At 40.5% G+C, this 13,916-nt stretch overlaps 2 protein-coding genes across 3 annotated transcripts; both read left to right on the top strand.

Moving 5' to 3' along the window:
* Positions 1–233: 233 nt before the first annotated feature.
* LOC135635409 (subtilisin-like protease SBT1.2) lies at positions 234–3,720 on the top strand. The gene has a single exon (XM_065146449.1). The coding sequence runs from the start codon at positions 442–444 to the stop codon at positions 2,758–2,760; it is 2,319 nt and encodes a 772-aa protein (XP_065002521.1). The 5' UTR covers positions 234–441; the 3' UTR covers positions 2,761–3,720.
* A 4,424-nt stretch (positions 3,721–8,144) lies between these two features.
* On the top strand, positions 8,145–13,867 carry LOC135636776 (PHD finger protein ING1-like). Of its 2 annotated transcripts, none has more exons than XM_065148805.1 (7): positions 8,145–8,340; positions 10,272–10,343; positions 12,312–12,499; positions 13,019–13,079; positions 13,159–13,264; positions 13,340–13,463; positions 13,564–13,867. In XM_065148805.1, exons 1-7 carry the CDS (start codon positions 8,313–8,315, stop codon positions 13,672–13,674), a joined length of 690 nt encoding a protein of 229 aa, XP_065004877.1. In that variant the 5' UTR covers positions 8,145–8,312; the 3' UTR covers positions 13,675–13,867. The 2 variants fall into 2 exon arrangements, with proteins under 2 accessions (XP_065004877.1, XP_065004878.1); XM_065148806.1 differs by having other exon boundaries at positions 8,148–8,340; positions 12,294–12,499.
* Positions 13,868–13,916: the final 49 nt, after the last annotated feature.

The raw sequence follows: 13,916 nt of genomic DNA, 5'->3' as shown, positions 1-13,916 counted from the left end.
GGCGCATTAAAGACGGATCGCCTCATTCAATGCACACTCTCCCTCTGCTCTCTCTCTCCCACCCACAGCAGACTGCAGGGAAGAAGAGAGACAATGCAACAGAGAGATTCTGATGCCATCTTTTGAACCCGAAGCCGTCCGCTGCAAGTAAAGACTGCTCCACTCCCGTCCCCTCCCCTCCACTTCTCTTTGTCCGGAGTAGCCGCAATAACTCCGACCAATAGATCCCGTGAGACATCTCAGCTCCAACACTGTGGCGCGCGCAGAGATCTCCTCTCCTCTCCTGTGTCCTTACCCGTGAGACGAGGAGAGCCCTCCCTCGATCACGAGTTTTACCTCCTCCTTTGAAATGCCTCCCCTCTTTGCAGCTCCTTCAAATCCCCCTATATTACGCTGCTGGCTCGGCAGCATGAAGTGTGGCAGCAACACCAATCCCCGCCCATGGCCGTCATTGCCTCCTTCCTGTTCTTGTTCCTTTGGTGCTCGGTTCCCCTCGATGCCCACGGCTTCCATACCTACATTGTCCAACTCCACCCGCATTCCATCCCCGCTAGTGCTTCGGCTACCGGTCTGCAGAATAAGCTCCATTGGCACCTGTCCTTCCTGGATAGAGCAACGTTCTTGGAAGGAGGAGGGGATGCTTCTTCTCGGCTCCTGTACTCGTACCACTCTGCGCTCGAAGGCTTCGCGGCACGGCTTACTGAAGATGAGGTGGCCGCGCTGCGAGCATTGCCCGGCGTCATCGCGGTTCGTCCCGACAGCCGGCTTGAGCTGCACACGACGTACTCTTACACTTTCTTGGGGTTGAACTTCGCGCCCGGTGGTGCCTGGTCGCGGTCCAGATTCGGGCAGGGGACCATCATCGGAGTGCTCGATACCGGAGTGTGGCCGGAGAGTCCCAGCTTCCGCGACGACAGGATGCCGCCGGTGCCAACCCGGTGGAGAGGCGTCTGCCAGGAGGGGGAGCACTTCAATTCCTCGAACTGCAACCGGAAGTTGATCGGTGCCCGGTTCTACGCCAAAGGACACAGGATCAACTACCCGGAGAAGTCGTCGTCGGTGTCGCTACTGGAGTACGTGTCGCCGCGGGACGCGCATGGGCATGGCACCCACACGTCGTCCACGGCGGCCGGCGCTGCAGTGCCGGGAGCAAGCGTGCTTGGCCTCGGCGCAGGCGAGGCTCGGGGGATGGCCCCGGGCGCCCACATCGCCGCCTACAAGGTCTGCTGGTTCAACGGGTGCTACAGCTCCGACATCCTCGCGGGGATGGACGACGCCATCAGGGACGGCGTCGACGTCCTCTCCCTCTCCCTCGGCGGCTTCCCGATCCCACTCTTCGAGGACAGCATCGCCATCGGAAGTTTCCGGGCGACCGAGAGGGGCGTCGTCGTGGTCTGCGCGGCCGGTAACAACGGGCCGGTGCCGAGCTCCGTCGCCAACGAGGCTCCCTGGATCACGACGGTCGGCGCGAGCACGCTGGACCGGCGGTTCCCGGCCTTCGTCCGTCTGGGCAACGGCCGCATCCTCTACGGCGAGTCCATGTTCCCGGGAAACCACTTTTCGAAAAATGGCGGGAAGGAGCTTGAGCTCATCTACGAGGCCGGTGGACAGAAGGGCGCCGAGTTCTGCCTCAAGGGATCCCTTTCCAAGGCACGAATCAGCGGGAAGATGGTGGTCTGCGACCGAGGAGTCAATGGGAGGGCAGAGAAGGGCGAAGCCGTGAAAGAAGCCGGCGGTGCCGCCATGGTGCTGGCCAACTCCGAGATAAACCAGCAGGAGGACTCCGTCGATGTCCACGTCCTGCCGGCCACCTTGATAGGCTACGCGCAGTCCACGATTCTGAAGAGCTACATGAACTCCACCTTTCGCCCGGTGGCTAAACTCGTCTACGGAGGGACGAGGATCCGGCGATCGAGGGCGCCGGCGGTCGCTCTGTTCTCGTCGCGAGGGCCAAGCCTGACGAACCCGTCCGTCCTCAAGCCGGACTTGATCGCCCCCGGGGTGAACATCATCGCGGCCTGGCCGAGCAACGTCGGCCCATCCGGGCTTCAGGAAGACCGGCGGAAGTCCAACTTCACGGTGCTGTCAGGGACCTCCATGGCATGCCCTCACGCCAGCGGCATCGCCGCCCTGGTCCGGTCGGCCCACCCATCCTGGAGCCCGGCTGCGATCCGGTCGGCCATGATGACCACCGCCGACGTCGTGGACCACCTCGGGAAGCCCATAATGGACGGGAAAGAACCAGCGGGGGTCTTCTCCGTGGGCGCCGGCCACGTCAATCCGGCGAGAGCCGTCGACCCGGGGCTGGTGTACGACGTCCAGCCGGAGGACTACATCGCCCACCTCTGTTCTCTCGGCTACAACCAGGCCGAGATCTTCACCATCACTCACAGGAACATCAGCTGCGGCAAGCAGCTGAAGGGACAGAAGCAATTCAACCTCAACTATCCTTCCATATCGGTGAGCTTCACGCAGGGAAGAACATCGACGACGATCCAAAGGAAGCTTACCAACGTCGGTCTTCCTGATTCCATCTACACGGTGCAGGTGACTGCACCACCAGGAGTAACAGTGACAGTGACACCAAAGATCTTAGCATTTGGAGGAATCAACGAGATCAAGAGCTACACAGTCGTGTTCGAATCGAAGAAGGGAGTGCAGGAGGAGGGCAGTGTTGCAGGGGGGCAACTGATGTGGGTGCACAGTGGCCGAAAGAAGTACAAGGTGAGAAGCCCAATCTCTGTAACATGGGGAGCATGACGACAGGGTAGCTTCTAACTTTGTAAGCATTGTTTCAGATACAATCTGAAAGGACTGCAGCAAATAGGATAACACTTCTTTATTACTGTATAAAGAAGAGACATGTCCTTGTATCAAGATCTATAGATGACCGAGAGCAGGCAGCAGACAGTAGATTTTTCATCCAAATTACACAGCTTCTTCTAAGATTTTAACTGAACAACTACGTGTGGGTCTTTGTGATCAAAGCAGCTGAAAGGTTGGGTGACTCTTTAAGTTTAGGAATTGAGTGCCAATCCCAAATTCTAAATGCTTCCAGCTAAACTATGCACACATCTTCCATGCACCAAGGAAGGCCATGCTTGAGTCTATACAAGAAAGAAGTGATAGATTTCCTGTATGTTTGAGTCTATACAAGAAAAACTGTATCAAGCAAAGAGACGAAGTCAAAGCAGATAAATGTCAAGTGCTCATAGACAACAGATGTGCTGAACAAGGAGAATCAAGTTATGATCAGTATATAGTATACTGTTACCATATCAATTTTCCATGCTGAATAAAGATGATGATGATGATGTCTAGTGCTTAATTCAGATTCCATTCTTCTGAGACCTTCAGAATCAAGTTATGTGCAACAAGCTGGAAAGAAAGAAGTGTTAGAAACAGGGGTTATGAATCAAGGGAAAAATTAAACTGGATGATCACATTCTACAAGATTTTTGATAGCATTGGCATCAGTTTCCTTCCCAAACCAAGGCATGATTTTTTATTGATATCTACATTTAGCTTAAGATAGTGATATCTACGACAGTCATATGGCTGGATGGGACAAACAAGAGCAGCACATCCCAAGCTGTGCTAATGGAAAACATGAGCAGGACTTGAAGCTCAAGAAACCTTTGAACTCTATTGGTAGCATGATGAATTCAATTTTTGTTTTGTCTTAATAATGTCCCATTGGATGCCCAATCTAAACTGTAATGTCACATTTGATAGATGGATTTAAAATTTAGAACATGTAACAAGAAATTGATACTCTGCTACAGTTACTTATTTTTGTGGATTTGCTCCTCTTAATTGGATTAATGCATGATGATGATCCCAAGCTTGGCATAGTATATAACTTATGCACAGTATGGGCTATGCTTCTATTAACTATGTGTTATACAGTCTATTAACATTAATATTATTTGACACTTGGTAGGTTAGATGATTAGAAGAAAACATTGCCAACCTCATTTACAGATTAGAGCAATTAGAATTAGAAGTCAACTCTTATTATGTTTTCTACTGATCAGTGCCTTTGCACAATTATTAGCAGGTGTTTTTCACACAAAATATAATCTGCAAAGGCAATGACTCTCTCAAAGTCCTTTCCATTGACTTTTGTCCTCAAGTGCTTGCTTGGTAAGATGAGGAAAAACAAACACATTTGTGAGCTTTTTTTTTTTTGTGTTGCATTACACACCTAATATATATTCACTACAATTCAACATATATATTTTTTAATGCGCGGTAAGTCTTCATAAATCTTATAGAAGCATGCTTATACACTCATCATTTCATATAGTAAATTATTGGCCGGATATTTTATTAGAGTATTCTTAACATAAAAATTATTTATTATATTTTTTAAAAAATTAGAAAGATTTTTTTTATTATATTAAACAACATATAAGAAGATTTACATATATCCATCAATTGTGCAACAATGCACTATCCACTAGAATATCTATGATATCTTTTGTAATAATATGTTTTGTTTTATGGTGAAATGGTGAGAGAATGCATCTAATTCTTAAGAGAAAAATAAAGATGATAATATGATATATGTGCATGTGATCAAGTTCCTAGTTTTAAGGAGGACATATAATATGTTTGGTCCGACTAAGATATCAATCATATCATTTCTACTCTCTTTTTCTCTCTCTCTCTCTCTCTCTCTCTCTATATATATATATATATATATATATATATATATATATATTTAAGCTCAAAGATATGATTGTCATACTGACACAATTCAAATAATTAAGCCTCGTAATTATCAACAAAACTTATGTATTAAAATATTATTATTTCCAAATCTCATGATCAATCACATCAAGGGTTTATCTACGGCGTGTGGAGTGCAAAAGGTGGCCTACTACTCCTATTAATTACTTGTGAAAGCTAATTGGTTCTATAATCTTTAGTTTAGATGCCATGATAAAGGGGCCATGTGGATGTTTGCAAGTCTCTCAACCCTAACTAGCTGAGAAATAATCTAATCACAAAGCTAATGACACATGACCTAAGAGGATCCCATGGCTCTACTGTTCAAGTCTCTTTTTCCACCCCTTAATCCTTCCATGCTCTTAAACTAATCAAAAAAAGTAAATGCAATCAACCACCATCACCGATGGAGTCTCTTTCACTTCTTCAACAAGAAAACCTCTCTCTTTACCCGAGGAAGTCTTTGATATTGACCCAACCCTACCTTGACCTCTAAGATAGCAGCACTTCAAGATTCTTCAATATTTTACATCAAGTCTTACTTCCACATGTGCTAGTGGAAGAAGGAAAAAAGATTGTTTCCAACCACTACCAAATCTTTCTTTCATGCCCAAAATATTTGCATGCTTGATGTTGATTAGAGCAGTTGGAATTGTTTGACATGAGGCTAAAAAATGGGAGAAAATTCATCATAGAGATCAAAATATTTTCCTCTCCCAGAAAATGAAAATGGGGCATTGGTGGCAATTATAGTTAGTATCAAAAGATGCGATAAGCTCGATTACATGGAATAATAAAATGGGGACCAGCCTCCAAAACCTAGATTTAAGATAATCACATAATTAAAGTTTGCTAAGTTGTCAAATGGTATCATCTTTCCTAGAAATTTCCTAACCAGCAATTAAAGTCATTTTAGGACCACCACATCCTACTAGCTTAGGCAACTTGATAGGGGTGTCTTTTCTTTTTATTTCTTTTTTATCGTCTTTTCTTCGTGTTAGAATTATAAAAATAAGATTACGTACATTAATCCTCCTCGTTGTATTTCGGGTTGCTTATTTTTTTTATGTTCGGACTTTGTTCGTAGATTTTTGTAAATTATTTTTCTCAAGTAAAAAAAAAAGAAAAAAGAAACTGTTGTTAGCTCATGAAACATTGGAAGCGATTGATGAATTAGTATGGTTTTAATATAATAAACTCCTATTGATCGAGCGATAATTAGAAAATATATTTGTTCATCCGAGATAGACCAAAATAAGTCAAGCTTGAATCATGCATCCAAAAGTAACACAATCAAATCCAGCATCACCAATTCAGCAAAGCTTTTCATAAATGAACTAAATCTGAAGGATAATTTCAGGTCAACATACTGTACCAAATAGGGTGAATAATACAGCAGCATTCAGTACAAGTAAATGTTGTGTCGAATTTTTCCCCCCTAAGAAAAAAAAAGAAAGATGTTTCGGCAGTATTATCATTTACATAGCAGAAGAGTTTGAAGATCCAAACTCCATGTTTTTTCTTGGGATTCTTCACCACCACTTGGTCCTTTGCTTAAGATATCTTATTAGAGTCATACCCACAAGTTGGAAATAATCTAATGGGAGTAATGAGGTGTAAGCCTCACTGAACTTGTCTTTGTCCACTTGTTTCTTCACTTCTTCTTCTTCTTCTTCTTATAATAAGAGGTGGAGACATGCATCACCTCTGACAGACATAGAGGAAACAAACCATCTCTGCTTTCTCCTTCCTCGAGCGGCACAGACATTTCCAGTTCTCCCAACTTCGATGGCACAGCTAGTTTCTCAACATGATCAGATTCCACCATCGGATAGCATGAGGAAGAGAAAATCCAGCTGCTATAAGCAGCAGCATGAAGGGAGATGGAAGCTAGGGAAGAAAAGATGACGAGACTCCCATGGCAGTAGGCAAGTCTGATGCTTGGCTTTTGTGCTTATCAGCTCCCCTTCTCCCCCCTCCCTGTGTCCTTTGCTGTTCTTCTTCTTCGTGCAACTCCACCACTCGAGAGCTGTAGTTGTGATGTCTTCATCTTCATGTGCTTTCCTTGGAAAGAACAACTCGATGAAACTTATTTCGGACTGAAGATTCTATGCATGACTTCTTGTATTGGAATGAAGAACACACAGCAAACACTAGTGATGTGATGAATCAGATTCTTCTCTCTTTGATTGTGTATGTAAACAGACACCCGAGGAAGGAAATGGTGGCTTGTGCTTCACACCACGAGCATCAGTCCCTAATATATCTCAATCTCTTGATGCTTGCATAGTGGAAACTGATCACTACTCACACGATTATATTGCATGATATGATGCAGAAGTTTGAATGGAAGGTTTGAAAGCATGTCAAGCTGGTTTGGATTGTGATGAGACTATCTAAATTACTTCCATTGTCTTAGTAAAAATTTAATTGTTTTCGAATAATAAATAAATAATTTATTATTTCACTACCAATTTATGTATATATGCATATGTATTTCACTATTATTGCTTCATAAAAAATTATGCTTGTGATGGAAAATAATTTATCTATATATGTATATATATATATATTTAGAGTTAATGCCTGTAATTATACTTTTGTCACATGTGACCTTTAGGAATAATTTTAGAACCAAATATAATTTAATTCTTTGGCAATGATGACTTATTTAGGCATGTGATAATTAATTAATTAATTATCTTTCAGAAATCATTATGACACAAATCAAGTTTATTAAATTTGAATAGAATTACATATTTAATCAAATTTATAATAAGTAATTAGCCAAAAGATCAACGAGTGTATTGGTTGGTCCAATTATAAAAAAATTAAAATGATATCTAAAAATAGATTATAATTATATTAGTTAAATTATCGAGATATCTGAATTGATTAGTGCACTGTTATATAAATTATAAACCTCAAGCTTAAGCTGACGTGTCAGCGCCGTGTGTCATTTAATGTATTACAATTTTATTTTTTATTTTTTAAAAAATATATAATATGTATTATTAATATTAATGATTAATAATATGCATTAAATATATTTAGGCATTAATGTGTTTTTTCGGGGCATTATTACGGATACTTTTCCACTCAACTTACGTGTCTGCCTCATCATTCGGTATATCAATGGGTCCCATGAGACAGACCCGAACCATCACCAGCCCGAAGGCAGGTATAATTGTTGGTGACAAACAGTTTGGTAGTGAAAAGTACCATTAAGCAAACGTAGTTCACCGGGGGTAATCTACTGTGCGTACGCAAACCCATGACCCACACGTCCTCCGTGCCATGACTTAAAAAACTGGGAGAACTAAGAAATGCGCGTACTTAGTGCGCGTAATAACTACACGTACGTGTCGTGACCTTTTGCAGCTGGAGCTATATAGACATGACGTCATTCTATTCGTACGAGAGCGAAAGGAAGGCGGTTTCTTTGGGGGAAAGGGGGACGGATCGATCGATCTAAACGTTCTCGATTCGATCGGAATCCGCCGGGATTTGCTGCGAACATAGATCGCGCACGAAATTCGAAGAAGTGGCAGCCAAGGGTTCTCGAATCAGTCTCCAAGATGGGCTTCGTCGAGGATTTCCAAGCTAGTAAGCACAAACCCTAATATTCCGATTCATTCTTTCTCTTCCCTTTTTGTTTTCCCCTTTTATTCTTGTTCTGTGATGACTGAGGTAAAGGGATCTTTCTTGTTTGGAAATTGCATTAGTTTCTAGGGCACCGAACTTTCGAGATTTTGCTATTTAGGGTTGTTCGAGAGCGTCCGCTCTGGGGGTGATTTCTCTGCTTTGGGTAAATTAGTCTTTGAGTCAGTTGTCGTCATTCAAGCAAGAAATCGATTAAAGTGAAAAAGAAATAAAAATTTGCGAGGTGGCAATTAGTTAGTTGGTATCTATTTGTGCTATTGTTCCCATCTTCACAAGGTGTGTGTCCGGTTCATCGTTGGCATCTCCAATCTTATAAATAATACTTGAAAAATGATGTAACATAAACTTGCACAATCAACTTTGCATTGGAAAATTTTGCAAGGTTTTGGCCTCATCCTGGCACTTGGTGAGAACATAGTTTGTTCTTCCATGTGATCTAACTGTAATATTATCAAAATAAGTGATGGCAATATGTCACCCAAAATTGCAATGTGTTAAGTTAGAATTTAAGAAACAAAAAAAAAAAAATATAGGAACTTTATGGATGTAAAGCTTTAGTCATGGACTCATGGGTTTAGTACTGCATTAGGAATCCTAGTTTGGTTCTAGGTATTTTTGGATGGAAGAAGTATTTTATGGTGTTCTAGAATAGCTATATGGAGAACTGGGAAAAGTATCCTTTCATTAATTTGAGCAGGATCACAAAGAGTGGCGACAGGATTAAGTAGGAGTATGTCATCCTTATTGCTAGTTGTAAAAGATCTGAGATAAATAAAGTAGGCAATCGAATTGGAATCGAGATGTTCCATGACACGAATATTATTCCAGTTAACTGGTCAACTAAACAGTTCAACACACCTTCCTTCTTCCTTACTAATTACTAATTTTCTAGGGGAATAAAAAGGATAAAGACCTCAATTCCGGTCTTGTTTTTCTTCCAAAAGCACCTTAAATTCTAGCTGTTCTTGGTTCCATGATCCACAAGACCAGCTACATGAAAGCAAGTTCTACTTTTCATATAAGTAGAGTCTAGATAGAAGTGAATTGCATCTTGATTTTTATGGTATAGGATGTGCTTCCAAACTCTTCTAAATTGAGTTGATGTTACTGTACTTGGAGCATTAAAATTTTGAATGATCTATTATGATTGGTGTGAAAATGGATAGCACATTGTAATTGAAATATGGAAAAAACACCTCAGAGTTTCATTTGCAACAATGATTTTATGTGAATCACTGATCTATAGGAAAATAAGGCAAAGGAGTGATGTCACTGAAGAAGCTTCTATGTGACTTCTTTATAGAAATTAAAATTTCTCCTTTGGTTCTTTTTAATGCTTCAGCTAATGTTCTGGGGCTTACATTTCTCTTTTTTTGAGACCAGTTGACCCGTTGGAAGATAAACTTGATGAGTTATGTTATCAGAGTAACTTATGTGACTTGTAGTTCCTTGGAGTCATGCCTAACACCTTGTGCTGTACCCCTCAAATGTATTTTTAGATGTATGACCATGATAGCATATCATCAGAGTAACTTATGTGACTTGTAGTTCCTTGGAGTCATGCCTCTAACACCTTGTGCTGTACCCCTCAAATGCATTTTTTGATGTATGACCATGATAGCATATCATAATATGAATTAGAAATAGTTGAGTATCTGAGCCCATTCAAATTTAGTTTATTGGATATTAGAGTTTTTTATTTTTTATTTTCAGTAGAAATTATCCAGATGCTTTGTGTTATGGTTGATCACATGGTTCCTTCCTTCTTGTATTACATATTTGTTATCCTTTTTTCTCTCTCCTCACAGATGTGTGTTTTTCTCTTTCTTTTTGCTATGGTGTATTGTAGTTTAGTATTTCTTTTTTCCATACAGGTATTGAGTCTGTGCCAGCCATGCTGCAGCGCAATTATTCTCTGATGCGGGATCTAGATAAAAGTCTATTAGGTACACTTTGCCTTTTTGTGCTTTATCAAGGGTTATGTTTCTTTATCCAATTTTGTAAATTTCATAGTATTTTTTTATCTGCAGTGTATTGGTTTCATATGCATGAGCTTAGTAAAATTGTGACACAAAAATGGCATATATAGGATGCCGAAGTTATTTAACCCACTTTACTCATGTTTGTTTCCTTGGCCATCTAGCTCTATTTCTTTTTCCACGAGGATTGCTTTATTTTGATTATTAAGGTGGTAAACTGCTACTTTAATGAAATGGGTTCCTATCACTTATGTTGGGCAACTTTGGAGTAAATTAGCCTTGGAAGCTTCCTGGACATACCAATCAAAATAGTGAGGACACAATGGATTTGTGCATTGTTACCAGTTACCACAAATCATTGAGTTTCTTTTTGTCAAGTAAATTCTTTTATCTTGTTGGTTAGCTAGAGGGACAAGCATTCCATTATTCAAAGGACAATGAAGTTTAGTCTTTAGTCCCTTGCTGACAATGAAGTTTCTTTGCTAGTGAGATTTTTTGATTTTGTTGCATAAATGCAGACATGAGAATCAGACATCGGATATGTTTGGGAGTGTCAGTGTCGGCAAGAACAAAATTGGAGATGCAGTGACTCATATATAATCAGAATATATTTGGTTGGATTATGTATGGATTTTTTTAATCTAAGATTATAGTATTAGACACTATTAGAAGATGCATTTACAAAATACCTCAAAAAAGTGGAAAAAAAAAAACATTGTAACGTCAGCATGGATGTGTCTTAGAAGAGTTTTAGCTCGCCAGTGAACTTTCAAACCTACAATATAATTAAGGATCATCTTATGGTCTATAACTCATGGACCTAACACTTAGGGGTAAAAGAGTTCTCTCAACACTGCATAGGTCCATGTTTTTCGGTTTTGCACCAAATTACACCAGGGAAATTTTATAATTAATTTATCTTTTGAAGAATACTTGATAGTATGAAGTGTTTAAAACTGTTTGGTGTTGATCAGGGCATCAATTATCCACTATTTCTTTTAAATCCTAGTGTCCAGTATGTTTCAAATTTTATGAGTTTTGTTCTTTCTTGTGGTTAAAATAAAATTTATCCATAATTTGTCAACATGGTGATTAGCTTGATATGCAGCAGTTATATATTGATGTCAAATTTTTAATGTACTTGTTTGCATGTTGAGGTGCTTTTCTTTTCAAAATGCAATTATTCTGAGGGATGCTGGGGTGTGTTGATGAAACTCTCATTTAGTCAGTTAATGATTTAATGGAAAATATAAGGATCTATGCATATATAAAGACATCACCTGCATGCTTTCCAATCCTACAGTGCTTGTTTTAATAATCACATCAAATCTCCTCATCTGTGGTCAAACTAAATCTCTTATGCTGCTGCAACATAGATGCTGTACTTCTTTTATGAACCAACACAATACTTGTTGACTATCATATGTTAGGTGGCAGATCATCTTATGTGATAACTTACTGAAACTTTTCATTGTGGGTATGTTGAGTTTGGACAGTAGAATTTCAGGATTATTGATTGAAAAGGCATTGGTTTCTGAATGGGAAGTAGAAGTATCAAAGTCAGTATTTGGAGGATCTAACCAGTTGTTACATAAGTTTGACCTTTGTCATCATGGGTATGTCGAGTCTGGAGAGAGTACAAATTTGGGTTATTGATCGAAGAGCCCTTGGTTTCTAAGAGGGGAGTAGAGGTTGTCCAGTATTTAGATGAATTTTATACAAATTCTCCAAATGTACTAATTAAAATATTTGCAACAAGCTGGCATCTGAAAAGTTTGCTAGAAATTTTTCCCACCCTCTTTTGTCCACTGGATAAGATTACCTTTCTGCTGTCTTTAAATCTTCTTTGCCCAAAAGAGTGATTTCTTTCAAATTGTAGGAATTTCCTGTTGAGTAATTGATCATTATTTATTATAGGTGTAACTTTACATGCAGGAGTTCGGCAGCAAAATGAGCAGCGCTGTGAGCAAGAAATAGAGGATATCAAGCGGGGGATAGAATCTGGTAGCATTACACCTGATGCATCACTCATTAGATTCTCTGATGAGGCACTTGATGAACAGAAGCATTGCATTAGGATTGCTGATGAAAAGGTGACCTTGGCCATTCAAGCATATGACATGGTACATTACCTATTCACTATCTGGTTCTACTGCATGTAATTTTTCTTTACACTGAAGACCTTGATTTGATTTTGTCAACAACCACTCAGTATGGTAATACAAACCAACTTATTACTTCTGACCACCTTGATACCTTTATGGCAGTAAGCTTATTGTAGTATTAAATATCGTCCTGCATTTTGAATTTTGGTTAACAATCCATCTTAAGGATTATACTATGTTAATTTATGTTGCCCTAAACTGTAGTATGTGAGCTAACATTTGGTCTCTGTACCATGATCACCATGAATTGACCTTAAGTACTATTTTGCTCAATAAATCTCTGTAAGACTCCATTGATGCATGTTTTACATAGGCTTTTGTGGAGTGTTGTTGCACTGGTTGCAACATATTTTTCATTTCTACCATATGTTGATGTTTAGGTAATCATTAGTGATTCGTAGCATTCAGTCTCTGTACTGAGACCTCGATTAGAGTATTGAGCATCATGCTGTTTGCTGATGTCAGTTTCCACTGTAGGTGGATGCACATATCCAACAACTTGATCAATATATGAGAAAGCTTGAAGAACTGCGGCAAGGTAAAATACCTGGAGTGTGATAAGTTCTGGATATCAAGACTAGTGAATGTTCTAGCATATTAGTGTTCCATTTTGTTAGAGCGGGAACTTGCAGCTGGTGCTGATAATGCTGCGGGTGTGTCCAACACTGATCCTAACACAAGGTCTGGAAGGGCTACTGAAAGTGGCAGAGGGGGCCGTAAAAAGTATGTCATTTCTATATAACCTGTATAAACCATTGCGACTTGGCCACTTGGTTGACATTTCATTCTTGGCAACAGATCACGGTTAGCAGCAGAACCACCAGGTGTCGAACTGGAATTGCCTGTGGATCCAAATGAACCTACTTACTGCATCTGCAACCAAGTTAGCTTTGGGAAGATGGTTGCCTGCGACAATGCCAATGTAAATACTGCTCATCTTTGCTCTTTCCTTGTATATCTAGTTTTTGCCTGGAGTTAGTTTAATTTACTGCTCTTCTTTGATTATTTCTTTTCTTTGGCAGTGCAAGATAGAGTGGTTCCATTTTGACTGTGTTGGTCTGAAAGAACAACCCAAAGGTAAATGGTACTGCCCTAATTGCATTGGCATGCAGAAGCGTCGAAAAGGTAAATGAATGGTGGTCGGTTTCAAACCTTTGAAGCCCCTAAAAGGACATGAATGCATGCTGTAGAATACAGGAGGACGATGCCTCCCCTTAATTCTAATGTTGTGCTTCCAAATTGCTTTGGCACGTCGACCATGCATCTCTCCTTATAACCATAAGGTTATCATCCTTTAATCAAATTATAGCTTCAATTTTTAATTTAGATCCATGCGGTTCTCGAGCAGCTGAATTTGATCCACTGCTGGTGTTGG

Source organism: Musa acuminata, chromosome BXJ3-4, assembly GCF_036884655.1.
Source record: "Musa acuminata AAA Group cultivar baxijiao chromosome BXJ3-4, Cavendish_Baxijiao_AAA, whole genome shotgun sequence".
NCBI classification, from domain to species: Eukaryota; Viridiplantae; Streptophyta; class Magnoliopsida; order Zingiberales; family Musaceae; genus Musa; species Musa acuminata.
The sequence above is the reverse complement of the archived record's forward strand: the minus strand, read 5'-3'. Positions and strand labels throughout refer to the sequence as shown.

Bases quoted from the DNA above. Each gene is read 5' to 3' on its own strand.
- LOC135636776 (XM_065148806.1), top strand. From the start codon at position 8,313: ATGGGCTTCGTCGAGGATTTCCAAGCTA. The intron at 10,344-12,293 runs GTACACTTTGCC...TATTTATTATAG, and splicing joins TCTAGATAAAAGTCTATTAG to GTGTAACTTTACATGCAGGA. The intron at 13,265-13,339 runs GTATGTCATTTC...TCTTGGCAACAG, and splicing joins GGCAGAGGGGGCCGTAAAAA to ATCACGGTTAGCAGCAGAAC.
- LOC135635409 (XM_065146449.1), top strand. From the start codon at position 442: ATGGCCGTCATTGCCTCCTTCCTGTTCTTGTTCCTTTGGTGCTCGGTT.